The sequence below is a fragment of the Vidua macroura genome, chromosome 24 (genome assembly GCF_024509145.1).
Source record: "Vidua macroura isolate BioBank_ID:100142 chromosome 24, ASM2450914v1, whole genome shotgun sequence".
Taxonomy (NCBI): Eukaryota; Metazoa; Chordata; class Aves; order Passeriformes; family Viduidae; genus Vidua; species Vidua macroura.
In genome coordinates, this window is record NC_071594.1 from 6,589,488 (window position 1) to 6,604,057 (window position 14,570).

Consider the following 14,570-nt stretch of genomic DNA (forward strand, 5'->3'; position numbering starts at 1 on the left):
AGGAGAGCCAGGAAGGGCTGAGAGCCGCTGCAGGAGATGAAACTGCAGCAAAGCCTGGGGCACAAACCGTGGGGATGTTCCCATCCCACAGCTGCTCCTGGCACCCTTGCAGCAGTCACTTGGAGAGCCTCAGCCTACTTCCAGCACCTCCCCACGCTGCTGGGCAGCCGGGCTGGGGAGACAATCGCCATCGATTGGTGACCCCGCGGTGTCCTTTGTCACGAGCCTGGCGCTGTCCATCGGCTTTGAGAGGATGCCCCTGCGCGTCTGACGCGATGCTGTCTGTGGCTCGTCCCTCGGATTCCCCGGCTCGACGAGTCCTTACTCATCCCCTTGTTGGAGGAGGGATTTCATAAGCCCCTGTCCGAGCCCCGTGAGGATATTTCTCGGCTGATGGAGCAGCAGAGCGGGAGCTGTGGATGACAGGGGCTGCCAGAGGCGTGCCCGAGCGGGGCTGGCTGCTCCCCTCCTGCAGCAGAGCCCAGAGGCACCTGTACAACACCGAGGCGTGTCAGGAAACCTGATGCCTCACCTCTGCCAATGTGGAGGCGGAGGGAGGAGGGCCCAAAGACATGTCCCTTCACGCTCGCAACAGCTGAAAACAGAGAAGGAAACTCGCTAGAGCCTTTTTTACCAGCGCAGGAAGCCTCCCTGTCCCGCTCTCACCCTAGAAGCCCTCGCGTACTCCACTACTCTGGGGGGGTGGCTGTCCCACACCCGTCGTGCGATGAACATCGCAAGGAGAAGAGGCTTTTACAGACAGGAGGTGAACAACACGCTCTGGGAGCTGCCCAGGAGATACACATCCCTCCACCCGCTGGGCTCCGGGGCCTACGGCTCCGTGTGGTGAGTGGGGTCCTGCTCGCACCGCCCGCGGCAGCGCGGGGCGGGCTGGGGGTGTTGGAAGTTCCGTGCCGGGGGGGAAACGAGGAGGTGCTTGGCAGCACCCCTGCATTAAGGAAGGACATTTGCATGTGTGATGGGAGCAGGCTGTCTCCTGCTCCAGCGCACGGGAGACTCGCTCGCCTGAAGAAAATGGTCAGCCCGGGTGGGCAGAGAGGGGCCAGGGCAGGGGGGCCAGGGCAGCCGAGCGTCACCTCGGCGCTGCGGTCAGGCACATTTTGAGCTGCTTTGGACCCGAGCTCGCGTTAGGGTTCCTGTCTGCTAGCACAGGCTGGAGGCGGGGGAATACCTGGGTGTCTGGAAGAGATTTGTCGCGATTACAGAGGTGGGAGCTGGAACAGGGTGTCCTTGCTGCTCAGTCCCAGGCAGCTGAAGCAGCTGGACAATACGACCCCCACCCTGATACAGCTTCCAATTTGAAATCATAAAGTGGATAGAAATGATTGTAAACCAGGATCGGTAACAGACCGGGACTTCCTTCAAGGCTGATGATAAAGCCCAGCCTACAAGAGAGCAGCAGGAGCTGCTGTTAATTATTCAGACAGGCAAAGGTGCCTGAAGCAAGAGCAAGCACAAGGCAGACATTGCAGGGTTTACACTGACGAACCAGAGATGGGCAACCCTGAAAGGTTAAATATGAAACAGTCCATTGATAGTATCTGAACAGAGCCTTTATTTCATAACATGCTGAGCTAAAAATAAGTTTAAAAAAAAAAAAAAGGTGTGTCCATTTTCATAGGTGTTGGGCAAAGTCTGGCCTGCTACTGGCACTAATCCTGAAACCCTGGTGTCCAGGTTTTGTCCTTTTCCTCCAGCTTCCAATTTACAGAGAGGCACTTACTCATCTGAGGCTGCCCAGATGCACTTATGCTTCTTAGATTCTTAAATAAGTCCTGCAAAATCAGGCAGGATTAGACTTGACTTTAATTGATATTTGTACAGTGTTCTCTGATTTTTATCACAGAGAAAATCAGGAAGAAAAATAAAGACGGGACACACACCAAAAAAAAAAAAAAAAAAAAAGGAAGAGAGAAATCCTTTCAAGTTTTCTTGCCCAGCCGAATAAAACAAACATCAAAAGAAATCTTTACTGGTCCCTGTAAAACTCTCGGCTGCTCTGGAGCTCTCAAGAAGAGAGGTTGAAGCAGCCCGGGGGTGCGTGGTCGTTTTGAATGGACAGAGCTCAGCAGGCAGGGCTCGATGCTGATTCCTGTACAAAGCTGAGGCAGAAAATGTGGAGTTAGGATTTGCTGTCCTCTGCTGGGAATTGCTGGGAAAATTTCCTATTTCAGAGTTATGCAGCAGCGGCTTTCACACCTTGAGCAGCTGAGAAAGTAACTCAGGAGAAACAGCAAAGGCTTGTTTCTGCCCTTTTTAATTTGCCAAAATCTGTAGTGATTTGGCTTCCAGCTGAGTGTAACTGTCTGACCCCTCCAATGCTGGTCTTGCTGATCTCTGCCAGCCAAGACAGGGACACAGCTCTGCCTGCCCGAGGTCAGCCCAGACTTCATCTGTTCACTAAATCTGTGTGGGGAGAGCATCGGGGGCTCTCCCAGCTGCATCGGCTGGATCGGCTCTGGGCTGTGATTATGGCAAGGCTGTAACCAGCACTGTCTGTGCTGTGCAGGCCAAAGCTCCACCAGCAGCTCTCCCGTGTTGGGTGCTGGGGTTAGATGCTCTGTAGGTCAGCAGCTGGGAGGACACCCTCACACTGGGAAATCTGTCTTGGATTCTGCAGTTTGACTCCCTGGTCTGAGTCCCTCCTCTTATTTTCCTGGCTCCTCCAAAAATTTTTCGCAGTGCTGTCCCCTCTGCTGACATCTGCTGAAGTCCTGGAATGGAGACAAAGCCTCACTGGGAGTCCTCCTAGGACACCCTACAGCATCTTCACTTCAGCTGCTCTGTGCAGTTGTTCCTGCACTTCCTTTGCTTCTCCTGACTCAATATTTGTCAGTGCAAGGCTGGAGGGTGCAGCTGGAACATGATGATTTACAGCTCTTCTGTTCCTGTGGGAGATGGGATAGGGATTTCCGAAGCAGTGGGATCTGCTCTGAGAATCCACAGTGGGATTTGGCAGGAAAAACCTTTTTTTCCATCTTTTTGCCTCTTGGGAGGGGTCAAGGAGGGGCTGAGACACCCCTGGAAACCACTGAGAGTGCTGAATTACAGCTGTCTGTTTGAGGACATCCCTTCCCTCCTTGGCAGTCTGAGCAAGGAGGCTCCAGAGGGAGAGGAGCTGTCACAGGACTGCTGCAAACAGCCAATGTGGCCAGCAGGAGTAACACAGCCTGCCTGCAGCAATGGCTGCTGTACCAGGTTTGCATCAGCTTCAGAGAAGAGTCTCATTTTCAGCCAGACCTGCTCTTACACAGAAGTGAATATGTAATCAAGGATTCTGAACACAGCAGGGTTAATTGCAGCAGCATTTTCAACATGTGACATCCACTGTCTTTGTTCCAGAATACAGTGAAGGCAGCTGGCCTGCCCTAAAAGACAACAACCTCCAAGCAGATGGCAAAGCAGAAATTTCCATACCTTGATTCCCTTATCTTCATGCATTAGGGAAGGAGAAGGCAGAGTTAGAACTAATTCTGACCTTTAAGCATTTGTGTTTCCCTTTTCTCTCAGCTCTGTTACCTCCAGCTCATTTCTGCAGGTTGAAGGGAATAAAGATGAGCCCTTTGTGCTTTTTTTGGTGTCCCACCTCATCCCTCAAAGAGCACAGGCTGCCCAAAGCCACAGAGGGTGTGTGCAGAGCTCCACTGAGCTCCTCAAAGCACCTTTCTCTGCTGTCCTTCCACAGGAATCAGCTCTTCTCTAGATGACCTGTGGGGCTGCAGAATCTGTCAGAACATACTACTGACATCAGAATGGTTTTTTATTTGCCTGCTGCAGTTCAGCCATAGACAAGAAGACGGGGGAGAAAGTGGCCATCAAGAAGCTGTGCCGCCCGTTCCAGTCAGAGATCTTTGCCAAGAGAGCCTACAGAGAGCTGATGCTGTTGAAGCACATGCAGCATGAGAATGTGAGTGCTCATTTCTCCTCTTCCTGCTGACACAAGAGGTGTTTCCTTGCCACCTGGGAGCAAGTCCTTTTTGGTGGCATCACCTGTGTTTTAATTGACATTTGGTATGTGCAGGCTGTCTCAGGGTTTACCTGTGACTTGTTTGCTGTGCCCAGGATAGAGCAGGTGTGTAATGGGTGAGCCCAGGTATTAGTAAGAGGGAAAACATTTGTGCAGCATCAGTGAGGAGTCCCTGGGTTCCTCAGATGGAATTTTATGTGGTCACCCATGTGCATATGCTAGTGGAGAGCTGATGAGTGCTATGTGCACAGCAAATGCTTCCCAGATTTAAATGTGGGCTTCTCTCCCTCCTCAGGTCATTGGGCTGCTTGATGTCTTCACCTCCACTGCCTCCTACCAGGGGTTCCAGGACTTGTAAGTCTGGAGTTGTTTGCTCTGTGTAGACTTAACTGTTTTCCAAGACAGCTGTGTCTTAGCAGCAGCGTAACAGAGAGGGCTGAGGTGCAAAGGGACCAGACCAGAATCCAGGCATCCCCAAATAACGCAGAGAACCCAGAGCACACATCAGCTCCCATGGCTGACACACCCAGAACACGTAAACAGCTCCCACCCCTGCTCCCAGCTGGGACACCACAGCAGGCACAGACCAACCTGTGCAATGAGGATGTGTTACATTCCATGGTGCATCACACCTCGGGTGATGCAGTCACTGTGTGACTGCTGAGCTAAGGGGCTGCACTCAGAATGGGAGAAGAATTGTTCATCAGGCCTCAGGGCAATTATAATTTGAAAGATCTGTCCTTCTTTTCCTCTTGATTCTGGCTCTTCTCAATTCTTTTGGCATTTTCCCTCTGTGTTCACGGTCACGTTGGACAAGTCCTTTTTCCTTCCCCATCACTGCAGATGAGTAGTGTGTGCCTGGGTTTGGGGTTTGGCTGATGGCTGAGTGTTAGCAGCTTGCAGGATGAGCATGTGAAGGTTCTCAGAGCAGTTCCTGCAGGAAGACCATCAATTAATTAGCAGCCTCAGCAGGCAGGCACTGAAGGAAGCTGGATGTTGTCTTCTGAGGCAAAGCTGGAGAACATTACAATGACAAATTTGGGAGTCAATGCAGCTGCTTTGCTGTGTAAGATGTTTCAGTTCCTGGGTCGTGAAAGGCTGTACAAAATTGAACTTCACTTGAGGTCTAAACTAATTCAGGATCCTGAAGATCCTTGTTCTTACTTGACATCAGATATCTGATCTCAGAGGAGGAGAAAGAGCAATTTTCAGAACAGGCTGAAATTCCAACTTCTCTGCAAGATGTGCTAGTTAGCCAGGAACACTGTCACAACAACTCATCTTCCTTACAGTGAGTTACACAGCCAGAAAAACCAAACCAAGTGAGAACAAGGCTAGCCTGGTCCCCTGCATTTTTCTTCCAGACTCAGGGCCTTGTCTTACTGCCTTTTAGCTACCTGGTGATGCCATACATGCGGACAGATTTACAAAAGATCATGGGACATGAATTCAGTGATGAAAAGATCCAGTACCTGGTCTACCAAATGCTGAAAGGGCTGAAGGTAGGTGGGTCTGGAGGAGTTTAGTGACTCCCTGTGTCTCCTCTGTGTGTCACCTCTGGGCTGACCCTAACTAAACTCCCCTCCAATACTGTACAGGAGGATGTGGGGAGTTTATGGCATCCCCTCAGAACAGGTATTGGCTGTTGAACCATTCCTGTTCCAGCACACATCAATAAAATGAGTGTTTGCTTACATCAGTCAGTCGGGTATCGAAGTAATCAGCAGCCACAGGCCTTGGGATGGTTTTTCCATCTTGCTTCTCTCTTTGCCTTGCCAAAACCCTCAGCAAAACTCTGCACAGAGATGGAGAGACTGGCAGCAGCAGGAGCTCCTCTGAACCCGTCACAGAGGCTCTCAGGGGAGAAGACAGAGGGAATGATTTTCTGTTCAGGAGCATAAGGAAGGAATGTGTTTCTGTAACTGGCTTTGAGGGAGCTGAAAGCAGTCCCTGCAAACTCTGGGATGTAGAGACAGAGCTTTCCAGCTGTCCTCTCACATCCTTCACCTGGAGTCACAGCAGTGGCTTACAGGCATCAATGGGTTCACCTCAGTCACACCTCTCCCCAGGTCACTGCTACCTTGTGTCTAAATAAAGGGGGGAAGAACACACAGAAGGTTTGACTGGTATGCTAAAAACCCTGAAGTCACTTTTGCAATTTTATGGTTTTGGGCTGAGATTGTTTTTTTGAACACCCAAAACAACCATGTCCTCATGTCATCTGCTGTAACCTTGATGACTTTGATAGTTTGAAGCTGTTGTACTTGCTCTGAGGAGCTATTGCTTCATCCCTCCTCTTCTGCTCTATGCATCTTCTTTAGACTGGCAATAGCATTGTAAATACTGACAGTAATTTGGGGCAGAAATTTCTTTTCAAACTGCTGCTCTAGGGACCAGGGACCTGTAGAAGGCTGCAGAGGTTTGTTCTCAGCAAGTTCTTGTTTGTAGCTCTCACTTCTCTGCTGGAGAACAGAAAATTTTGTCTGCTGGTGATCACATTGTGGCTTCTCTTTTTATTGCAGTATATTCATTCAGCTGGCATTGTCCACAGGGTAAGTTCATGTGTGCTCTTATTCTGATTTTTGTCTGAGAAACACAGCATAGTCATAAAATTAATAAATTCCTAGCCATCATTTCACTAATAACATTGCCTGCTCTAATTTTCCATCCTGTCTGCTCTCTTTTCCACCCTACACCCCATATATGTTTGGATTTGCTAATTTGTGCAGCATTTGGAGAAAACACTGTATTTTCTGGTGAGCTGAGAACCATTTTATGATGCCTTTTGAATTAAAATGTTTCAGAAAAGAATAAAATAGTAATCTAATGCTGTTCAGTATAGCAGGCATGGAGTTTATTCAGTCATTTGCTGAATTGATACTGAACCTGGGGTGTTATGGGACCCCATCAAAGGCAAGCAGAGGTTCAGCTGAGAGTTGTGTTGATGTATTGAGGCTTGAAACATCCAATTTTTCTGCTCCTGTCTGCTGTAGGACCTGAAGCCAAGTAACCTGGCTGTGAATGAAGACTGCCAGCTGAAGGTAGGTGGCAAAGCAGCACTTTGCAGCACATCAGCTCCTGGAGGAACTGCTCTGCCAGCAGGAAATTGGCACTGTCATGTTTCCTCCTTCCTCCTGAGCCTCCATTCCAGGCGTTGTGTTCCTTGGCGGCTGCAGCAGTGGGAAATGCTCCCCTGCTGATGTCACTTGCTGAATCAGGACACAAGACCTCAAATGAGCCTTCTGTCACTGTAATCCTCGTGGATGGCAGTGTCTAATGACTTCCTAGAGAAATTCAGCACTGCTGAGCAATACTTGCAGCAGGTGGATGATCCCTGAAGGATAACTGGATTCAGCTGCAGTTGCCCTTTGGTTCTCATGGATGTTGTGGTTGTGATTCCAGACAAAATCATTTTCCATTTTCAGGGCTGCTCTGAAGGGTTTGCTTGCTGCTGGCTGGTGTGGTGCTCTAGCATGCATTTTCTGTAATATATATTTCAGGGAGTGGCTCTGCTGCCCATAAAGGTTGGGTCAAGCTTGTTCATCTGCAGCATTGAGGGAGAGGCCATGCTGTGTCACCTGCAAGGTGCTCTTATAGGAAAGGGTGAGTTGTGGTGACCTGGGAGCACGCCTTCACCACCAGGTCACAGACCAACTCCAATAAAGCACATTGACTCAAAACTTAAGCTTCGAGAAAGGCAGTGACCTTCCAGGGAGCAGAAAGCACTAATCCTTTCAGCAGGGTCTTCTCATGACAACAGGGTTTGCAGCTGGCTTGCAATTTACAGTGGAATTAAGACATATTAATTCTTTGAACCATCCCATGGGTGTCTGTGGTGTAGTTGGAGCTTTGTTATCTGATTGGAGCTACTCCATTGTCTCTTAGAAGTAGAGTCTCACTTGCCCATAGGATTTCTCTTTTCTCTCCTGCCCTCCCTTCTACTTATTCTTCCTTTGGCACTGCAGATCTTGGATTTTGGCTTGGCGAGACAGGCTGATGCTGAGATGACTGGCTACGTGGTCACACGGTGGTACAGAGCCCCAGAAGTCATCCTGAACTGGATGCATTACAACCAGACAGGTGAGCAGCCCTGCCCTAGCATGTGACTCTCTGGTGATGAGCTGGGGGATCCTGCTGGCTCAAATCTCACAGAATTGTCCAGTTGTTTTCCCTCTTTTTCATCAGTGTTCCCTGGAGCAGAGCAGGTCCCAGAGGTGTTGCACAACTCCCAGAGCTGCTGTTTGCAGGAAATTATGAAAGCAGAGATTTTAGCAGCATAGAAAAAACAGAGGAGGGTGGGAGGGAGTGAAATTTAAATCAGTGCTTGCTGCAAGCAAGCAGCAAAAGTGACAGCCCCAGCAACCACTGCTGCCTTTAAAATTTTTTTTTAATTTTATTTTCCTCCTTTTTCCTTCTTTTTCTCTCTGAACAGTGGATATCTGGTCTATTGGCTGTATCATGGCAGAAATGCTGACTGGGAAAACACTCTTTAAAGGAAAAGACTGTATCCTTTCAAGCTGATCCTTTTGCCTCAGCAGAGTAATAACTCTTAGTGTGTCTGGAAGGGTTTTTATGAATGATGCTACTGAGAAAAAGAGGTGTCAGTCTGCTTTATCAGGTGGTAATCACAAGGACCAGTCTTTTTGGGGAGGAAAACAGAAGGGGACATCAGAAATACACCTCTGTGGTGGTGTGGTTCTTCATCAGCTGTTCAATCTTCTGTGGCCACAGCTCCATTCCCAAAGCTTTGCATATCCTTCCAAGCCCATGGATGTGTGTCCTGGCATAGTTGTGCCAGAAAAATGATCTGTTGATGGAAATGCCATTCCAGGAAGAAAGGCTTGGAGCTCTTTTTGCCAGTCTAATGAATCTCTACTTGTGTGACTGTGGTGGGTTTGTATCGTGAGCTAATCGTACTCTCGCAGGCTGAGCTGGGGTGGGGGTTTGCTCCTCAAAGGCTGATCTTTAACACAGCTTGCCAGACCTGGATCAACTGACCCAGATCCTGAAAGTAACAGGGCATCCAGGAGAGGACTTCTTGGAGAAGCTGGAGGACAAAGCGGTAAGGAAGTTCCTGTGGGTTTGGGTCCTGCAGGCAGAGGTGTCAGGGGAAGAGGTTGACTTGTGTTTGGCATGGGAGAGGTGCTGCCTCCACAGCAGCAGGGAAGTGCAGCAGCAGCCTTTTCCACTGGACAAGGAAGGCATTTCTCTGTGCTGGTGGCACATCTGATGGACCTGGTGCTGCGTGGGGAATGGCTGTGTTTGGCAGGGACTCCCACGTGAGGTGCCTGATGCCCCAGCAAACCAATCTTCTCTGTTCTGCTTGGCTCCTAAAACAGAAGTATTTTTCTGTCTTGACTGATAAAAATAGTTCCTTGTAAACTGTTTGCTGAAATGGGATATCTGGGATGCTTTGCTCTTCTCTTCATTTGCTTTTGCTCATGAGAGCCATGAGACTGAGAGCTGTATTTCATACCTGTCCACGTGCAGTAACTGTGCTTTCCTTGCTCTTTCAGGCGAAGAGTTATATCAAGTCCCTTCCTAAAATCCCCAAGAAGGATTTGTCTGTGCTTTTCCCTAAAGCAAATCCTCAGGGTAAGTAATCTCCTGCATTTCTCATGAGTTTTCACAGTTGGAAGGGAGGCAAGCTGACTGCCACAGACCCAACTTTATTTCTCCTTCTCATAATTTCTTGCCACTTTTTTCCCTTGCAGTTTGTGCCCCTGCCTTTCCTCAGGGAAAATATGTATGAGTTAAAAGCAGAATTATCTTTTATTGGCATTACAATGGTGATGTTCTGCTGTTCTTGGCCATTTACTACTTTTTTGTTTTTAATTATTTTTAAGTACAGTGTAGAAACTGTTTGTTGAATACCTGGATCTAGCAATATTTAACAGACAGCTGATGTGAAATTTTCAGGGTAAGAATTAATCTCTTAGAAAGAGCTCTCTTCCCACGTAGGTTAGTGGTGAGAGCAAGCAAAACTCTTCCAGAAACTGAATGAAAGAAAGTCTTAAAATAATAAAACCAAGTGGGAATGGGGCTGACAGACGAGTCAGCATCTGAGTTTCCTGCCCTCCTCTTTACCAGGGATGTATAGGTTTCTATACACATGTTAAGACTCCTTTGAGATGCAGGGCTCTGAATGAAAGCAAATTATTAAAACTGAAAAATATCTTGAGGTTACTGGCTTATTCCTCATGTTTCTGCAGCCCAATCTGTGCAGCAAGGCTTATTCAGGTCTAATTTGTTATTTCTGCACAATTTAACTTCTGTTAGTAAGAGCTCCCCTGAGGCTGGTGTTGGGCAGACTTTGCATCTCTGCTGATGGGAGCTCCTTGCTGCCTTGGCCAGGTTGAGGATTCTCTTCACTGCTCAGGTCTGGAGACGAAACACTGGAAATACCAGTGCCACTCTTGCAGGGTTCAAGCACAGGGTGCCTGTGCTTCCCTGCACCTTGCCTAGCCCTGTTCCCATCCTCTGCAGCTGTGGACCTGCTTGACAAGATGTTGCAGCTGGATGTGGAAAAGCGCCTTACAGCAACAGAGGCCTTGGCTCACCCCTACTTCGACCAGTTCCGAGATATCGAGGAGGAGACAGAGGCACAACACTCCTATGACGATTCTCTGGAACATGAAAAGCTTTCAATAGAGGAGTGGAAAAGTAAGAAGTTGATTTTCTTTGAGGTTCCTGTCTAGCATGGCACTTTCCTACCCCTCTTTCTTTCCTGTACAAATGCTGAGTAAAGCTGTGATTCCCTGCTGATGCCTCAATGGTAGTGCACAGATCTCTTGCTTTTATCAAAAGATCCCTCCAGCTCTTCAGGCAGACTTTTTTTGTCTCTCTCCTTTGTCTCTTTCAGCTGCCACTAAATGCCTTTTTCTGCACATCCAACACTCTAACTTTTATTTGTGTCCTCTAAAATCACACATTAATGGTTATTTTGTTCTGGTTTTCAAGAGCACATTTACAAGGAGATCTTGACCTTCAGTCCCATTGCACGGAAGGATTCAAAGAAGAGAAGTGGGATGTCATTATAGCGACGGGTGCAGCTGTGGATGGGACTCAGTTCTCCTTGATGACTTCAGATTCATTCCACACTGCGTTGCTGGTGGCCAACTTTTGGCCTGTGGGACCTCTCTCTATGTGCCAACTCAAGGATGACACCGTGCTGTGGGCATTGGACTTTATTCTTCTAAAGGGGAAACACCCCAGACAGTTTTCAACATAAAAGATAAATATATTCTTGTTAAAACTATGAGAGAATTTTACCTGGTGTTTCCTTTTATTTTTACCCTGTATTTGCCCACTTGAGAGAGGACGGGTTTCATTCTTTCTCATTAGTCTTTTCAAGCACAGAGTTTAGTATATTAATTATGGATGAGGTAAAAAAAAAGGTAAAATTGACTGGGAAGTGAGTCCTAAGCAAAGGGTCAGAAATACTGAATTTCAGCATAACAAGACCTTAACCAATCTCACTCTGGCTGTGTCCTGCTCCCTGAGCAGTCACACAACACTGAGTTGAGCAAGGCTGCTGGGATGGTGTCAGCTCCAGGAGATCAGCCTGTGTTCAGAGCAGCTACAAACTCATCCTCTCATCCTATACACACAATTCTGCTCAGATGCTTCCCCTCCAAAGAGCCCCTGCCTCTTTTCTTATTTTTCCCCTGCTTATTTCATTCCCTGGGATTTGATCAGTGCTGTCTCCTCCTCACTGCCAGCAGCAAACAAAGCCTGGGAATTCGAGGCCACTTCCCACAGACTGGGAGTCTCAAGCAGCTGCACAAGTTACAATGAATATGGATCTGCAGGACGTTTTCCAGCCTGTGCTGAAACGGGAGTATCTGCAGATCCACAGCTTACCAATACAGTCACTTGATAGTGCAGGCACAGCTGCTCGCTGTGATAACACCTTTGGACTGCAACACCTTCCCTAGGGTGATCAGGCAAGTTCAGCCAATCATTCCAAAGTCCATCCCAAGGGATATGTGCCAAGAGCCAAGGGCCTTCTCTGTATCAGAGCTCAAAGCACAGAGTCCCCAGGACTAGAGAAAAGTATTGAGAAGGTATTTGACCTCAGTAATACATACAGAATTCTCAATTTGCCCCTCTTCTATAGCTGCTGACTTGTTTTGGTTTGGTTTAGCCAGGTTGGTTGTTTTCAGTACTCTCTAATTTTCTTCTTAAGTAACGTTCAGTTTTGCTGTACAGACCATAAGCAAGGAAAAATCGCAACATTTCCAGAATTTTCTGATCTCTCTTCTCCACTGGTAACTGGACAGTGATGTCATGTTGCTTGGCTGCCTCCCTGTTGCAGCTCATGGCATGCAGCACTGGGGAGAACCCTGCAGTGGCTGCAGCTTTTTGATAGGATGGTGTTGATGTTTGCCTGCTGTAGCTGCACAGATGGTCCATGATGATAAGATAAGGTTTCTCTTGGCTGGTATCTGTCTGGGTCATGTACAAGGCCTTTGCTTCATTCCTCTCTTAGGTAGGGACACTGAGCACAGAACTGTTGTGATGTGTCCTCAATTCCCTGGAAATTCAAGGTTTTCTTATGGAGCACTCTTTTGTAAAGAGTGCTAGGGAGATGCAGTAATGTTCTGCTGACTCTGTCCTGAAAAACACAGCTTGATGAGATTTAGGCTTCATCCCTTCCTCTTGCTAAGGAACAACCTTTATCTTCCTTGAATGGCAGAAGGGAGTTCCAGCTGCAGCTGTCAAACTGCAGCTGGAATACTGTCCTTTTGAATCTGACCTGGCTGCCATGTGCATAATCTTGAAGAGAGGTTGGAGAGAAGATCTCTGCCATTGACATCTTAGAGAGCTGCAGATGTTTAGAGCTGCCTGTGCCAGGGTAAAATGAGGCTTGGTGCTTTGCAGCAGAGGGTCACTGTCCAGGTGAGTGTTTGTGAGTGCACAGGGAGATGTTTCAGGGCTGTGGGTGAAGCCCTCCTGACTTATGCAACCCTGGACATGGAGAGGCAGAGAAGTCTTAAAAGTTCAATCTTGTAGACAAATGTAAGAACACCTATGGAGACCTTTAGAGAAGAGAGCTTTCTTTCAGAAAGTCATCTCTAAAGTCAAAGTCATCTGTTAAATCAAAGAACCCATTCAGACAGAACTCATGAACCACTGTAAATGGGAATGCAGGGTATTTTTTAATCATCTTGCCCTCCTTCAAAAGGGGATAGGTAGACCTGAAGAGTCTTCTGTCGCAGTAGTGATGGCCGAGGGAGAAAACATCTTCACAATAAAAGAATGTACTAAGCAGTCTGCTTGTAGTTGAAAAGGGACTTGGATAGTCATAAAGAATAATTTAAAATACCCTTTGGGAATTGTCTGTCTGAGCAGAGGACAAGCATGAAGAGGCACTGGGAACATGTGATACAAATAGGTTGTGAGAAGAACAATTGTGAGCATAACCGAGTAGGGCACACAGATTCTGCAAACATCAGTCTCACTTGTTTTAGGCATTGCACATAATCTTCAGCATCAGTCTTTCTGCTGAGTATACACCCAGTTTCAGGGACTGAGTTTCTCGTTAGGTTTACACTTACCCTGAATGCTCTGAAATTGCAAGAGCAATCCCAACAGCTGCTGTGTGGGCTCCATGCTCTGGTTTCATTCATTCACCCACCAACCCCAATACAGTGACAGAACACTGTGCAAAAGGATTACCCAATACCCCACAAATGTGGGGAGCAGGTGCTCTGTAAGCCCAGGAACCCTGGAGGTGTATGTATATTTGGTTTTTTGTGGTATGTATCATCCAAGAACTCAAAATAGACAGTAGAAAATATAGCAGGTTGGTAGTGGAAAGAGTATCTGTACATACCAACCATCCCAGTGCTCCTACAGCATCTGAGGACGTGTTTCAATGAACAGCAACGAGCTACCAGAAGGGAGAGGTGGGGAGAAATTCTACTGACATTTCCTGAAAGGAGTTTGAAAAACACCGGCTTGACAGAGCCAGTGACTCAGGCCAAGGCTGGAATCCTTCAAAATCAGCACCAGAACCGAGAGGGGGTGTGTGACCCTGACAGACACTGTGAGTCAAAGCAGAAATTACCTCATGCAGAGGTGCAGGCAGTGCCCAGTCGATGACTCACACTGACACATAATTCATGGACATTCCTTTCATTACAAGTATAGTTTACATATTTAAAAACACAAACCCAAGTGATAATCCCTCAGCCATTAAGTGGTCCAAAAGTCCATAAATCAGGCCAGCCAAAAATACATTTGCTGTTTGTATTAAGTTTCTATGATATAAATTCACACAGGTATGTTTATGGAATTTTTGTGCCTGTCTCAGATAACTTACAGATGTCTAACTTGGAATACTATTTACTTGCTATTCTTACATTCATTTCTGACTTCCAAGCATCTTTTTTTAATTTGGAAAATAAAGCCTTCAGAAACAATCTTTCTCTGTAAGTTTATTTTGACAGTTAATTAGGTCTGAGAAGTTGCAACTTTATGGAGCCTATTTGTTAGGTACTTGCACATGTAAGTGGGAAAGAAAAAGCAGATGAAGGAATAATTATTTTATTTTCTTAAGAGATGCCAGAGAATCAGA

General features: G+C 47.3%; 1 protein-coding gene across 1 annotated transcript; it reads left to right on the forward strand.

Annotated features, from left to right (window-relative positions):
* The first annotated feature begins 574 nt into the window (after window positions 1-574).
* Window positions 575-11,246, forward strand: MAPK13 (mitogen-activated protein kinase 13). The gene is made up of 12 exons (XM_053998357.1): window positions 575-846; window positions 3,799-3,928; window positions 4,284-4,342; window positions 5,382-5,490; window positions 6,511-6,540; window positions 6,982-7,029; window positions 7,954-8,068; window positions 8,421-8,492; window positions 8,971-9,050; window positions 9,505-9,583; window positions 10,475-10,651; window positions 10,949-11,246. The coding sequence occupies exons 1-12, from the start codon at window positions 728-730 to the stop codon at window positions 11,026-11,028; spliced, it is 1,098 nt and encodes a 365-aa protein (XP_053854332.1). The 5' UTR covers window positions 575-727; the 3' UTR covers window positions 11,029-11,246.
* Window positions 11,247-14,570: the final 3,324 nt, after the last annotated feature.

Excerpts from the sequence above, each read along its gene's own strand:
- MAPK13 (XM_053998357.1), top strand. The coding sequence starts at position 728 with ATGAACATCGCAAGGAGAAGAGGCTTTTACAGACAGGAGGTGAACAAC. Across the intron at positions 847-3,798 it reads GGGGCCTACGGCTCCGTGTG|TTCAGCCATAGACAAGAAGA; the intron begins GTGAGTGGGGTC and ends TGCCTGCTGCAG. Across the intron at positions 5,491-6,510 it reads AAATGCTGAAAGGGCTGAAG|TATATTCATTCAGCTGGCAT; the intron begins GTAGGTGGGTCT and ends TTTTTATTGCAG.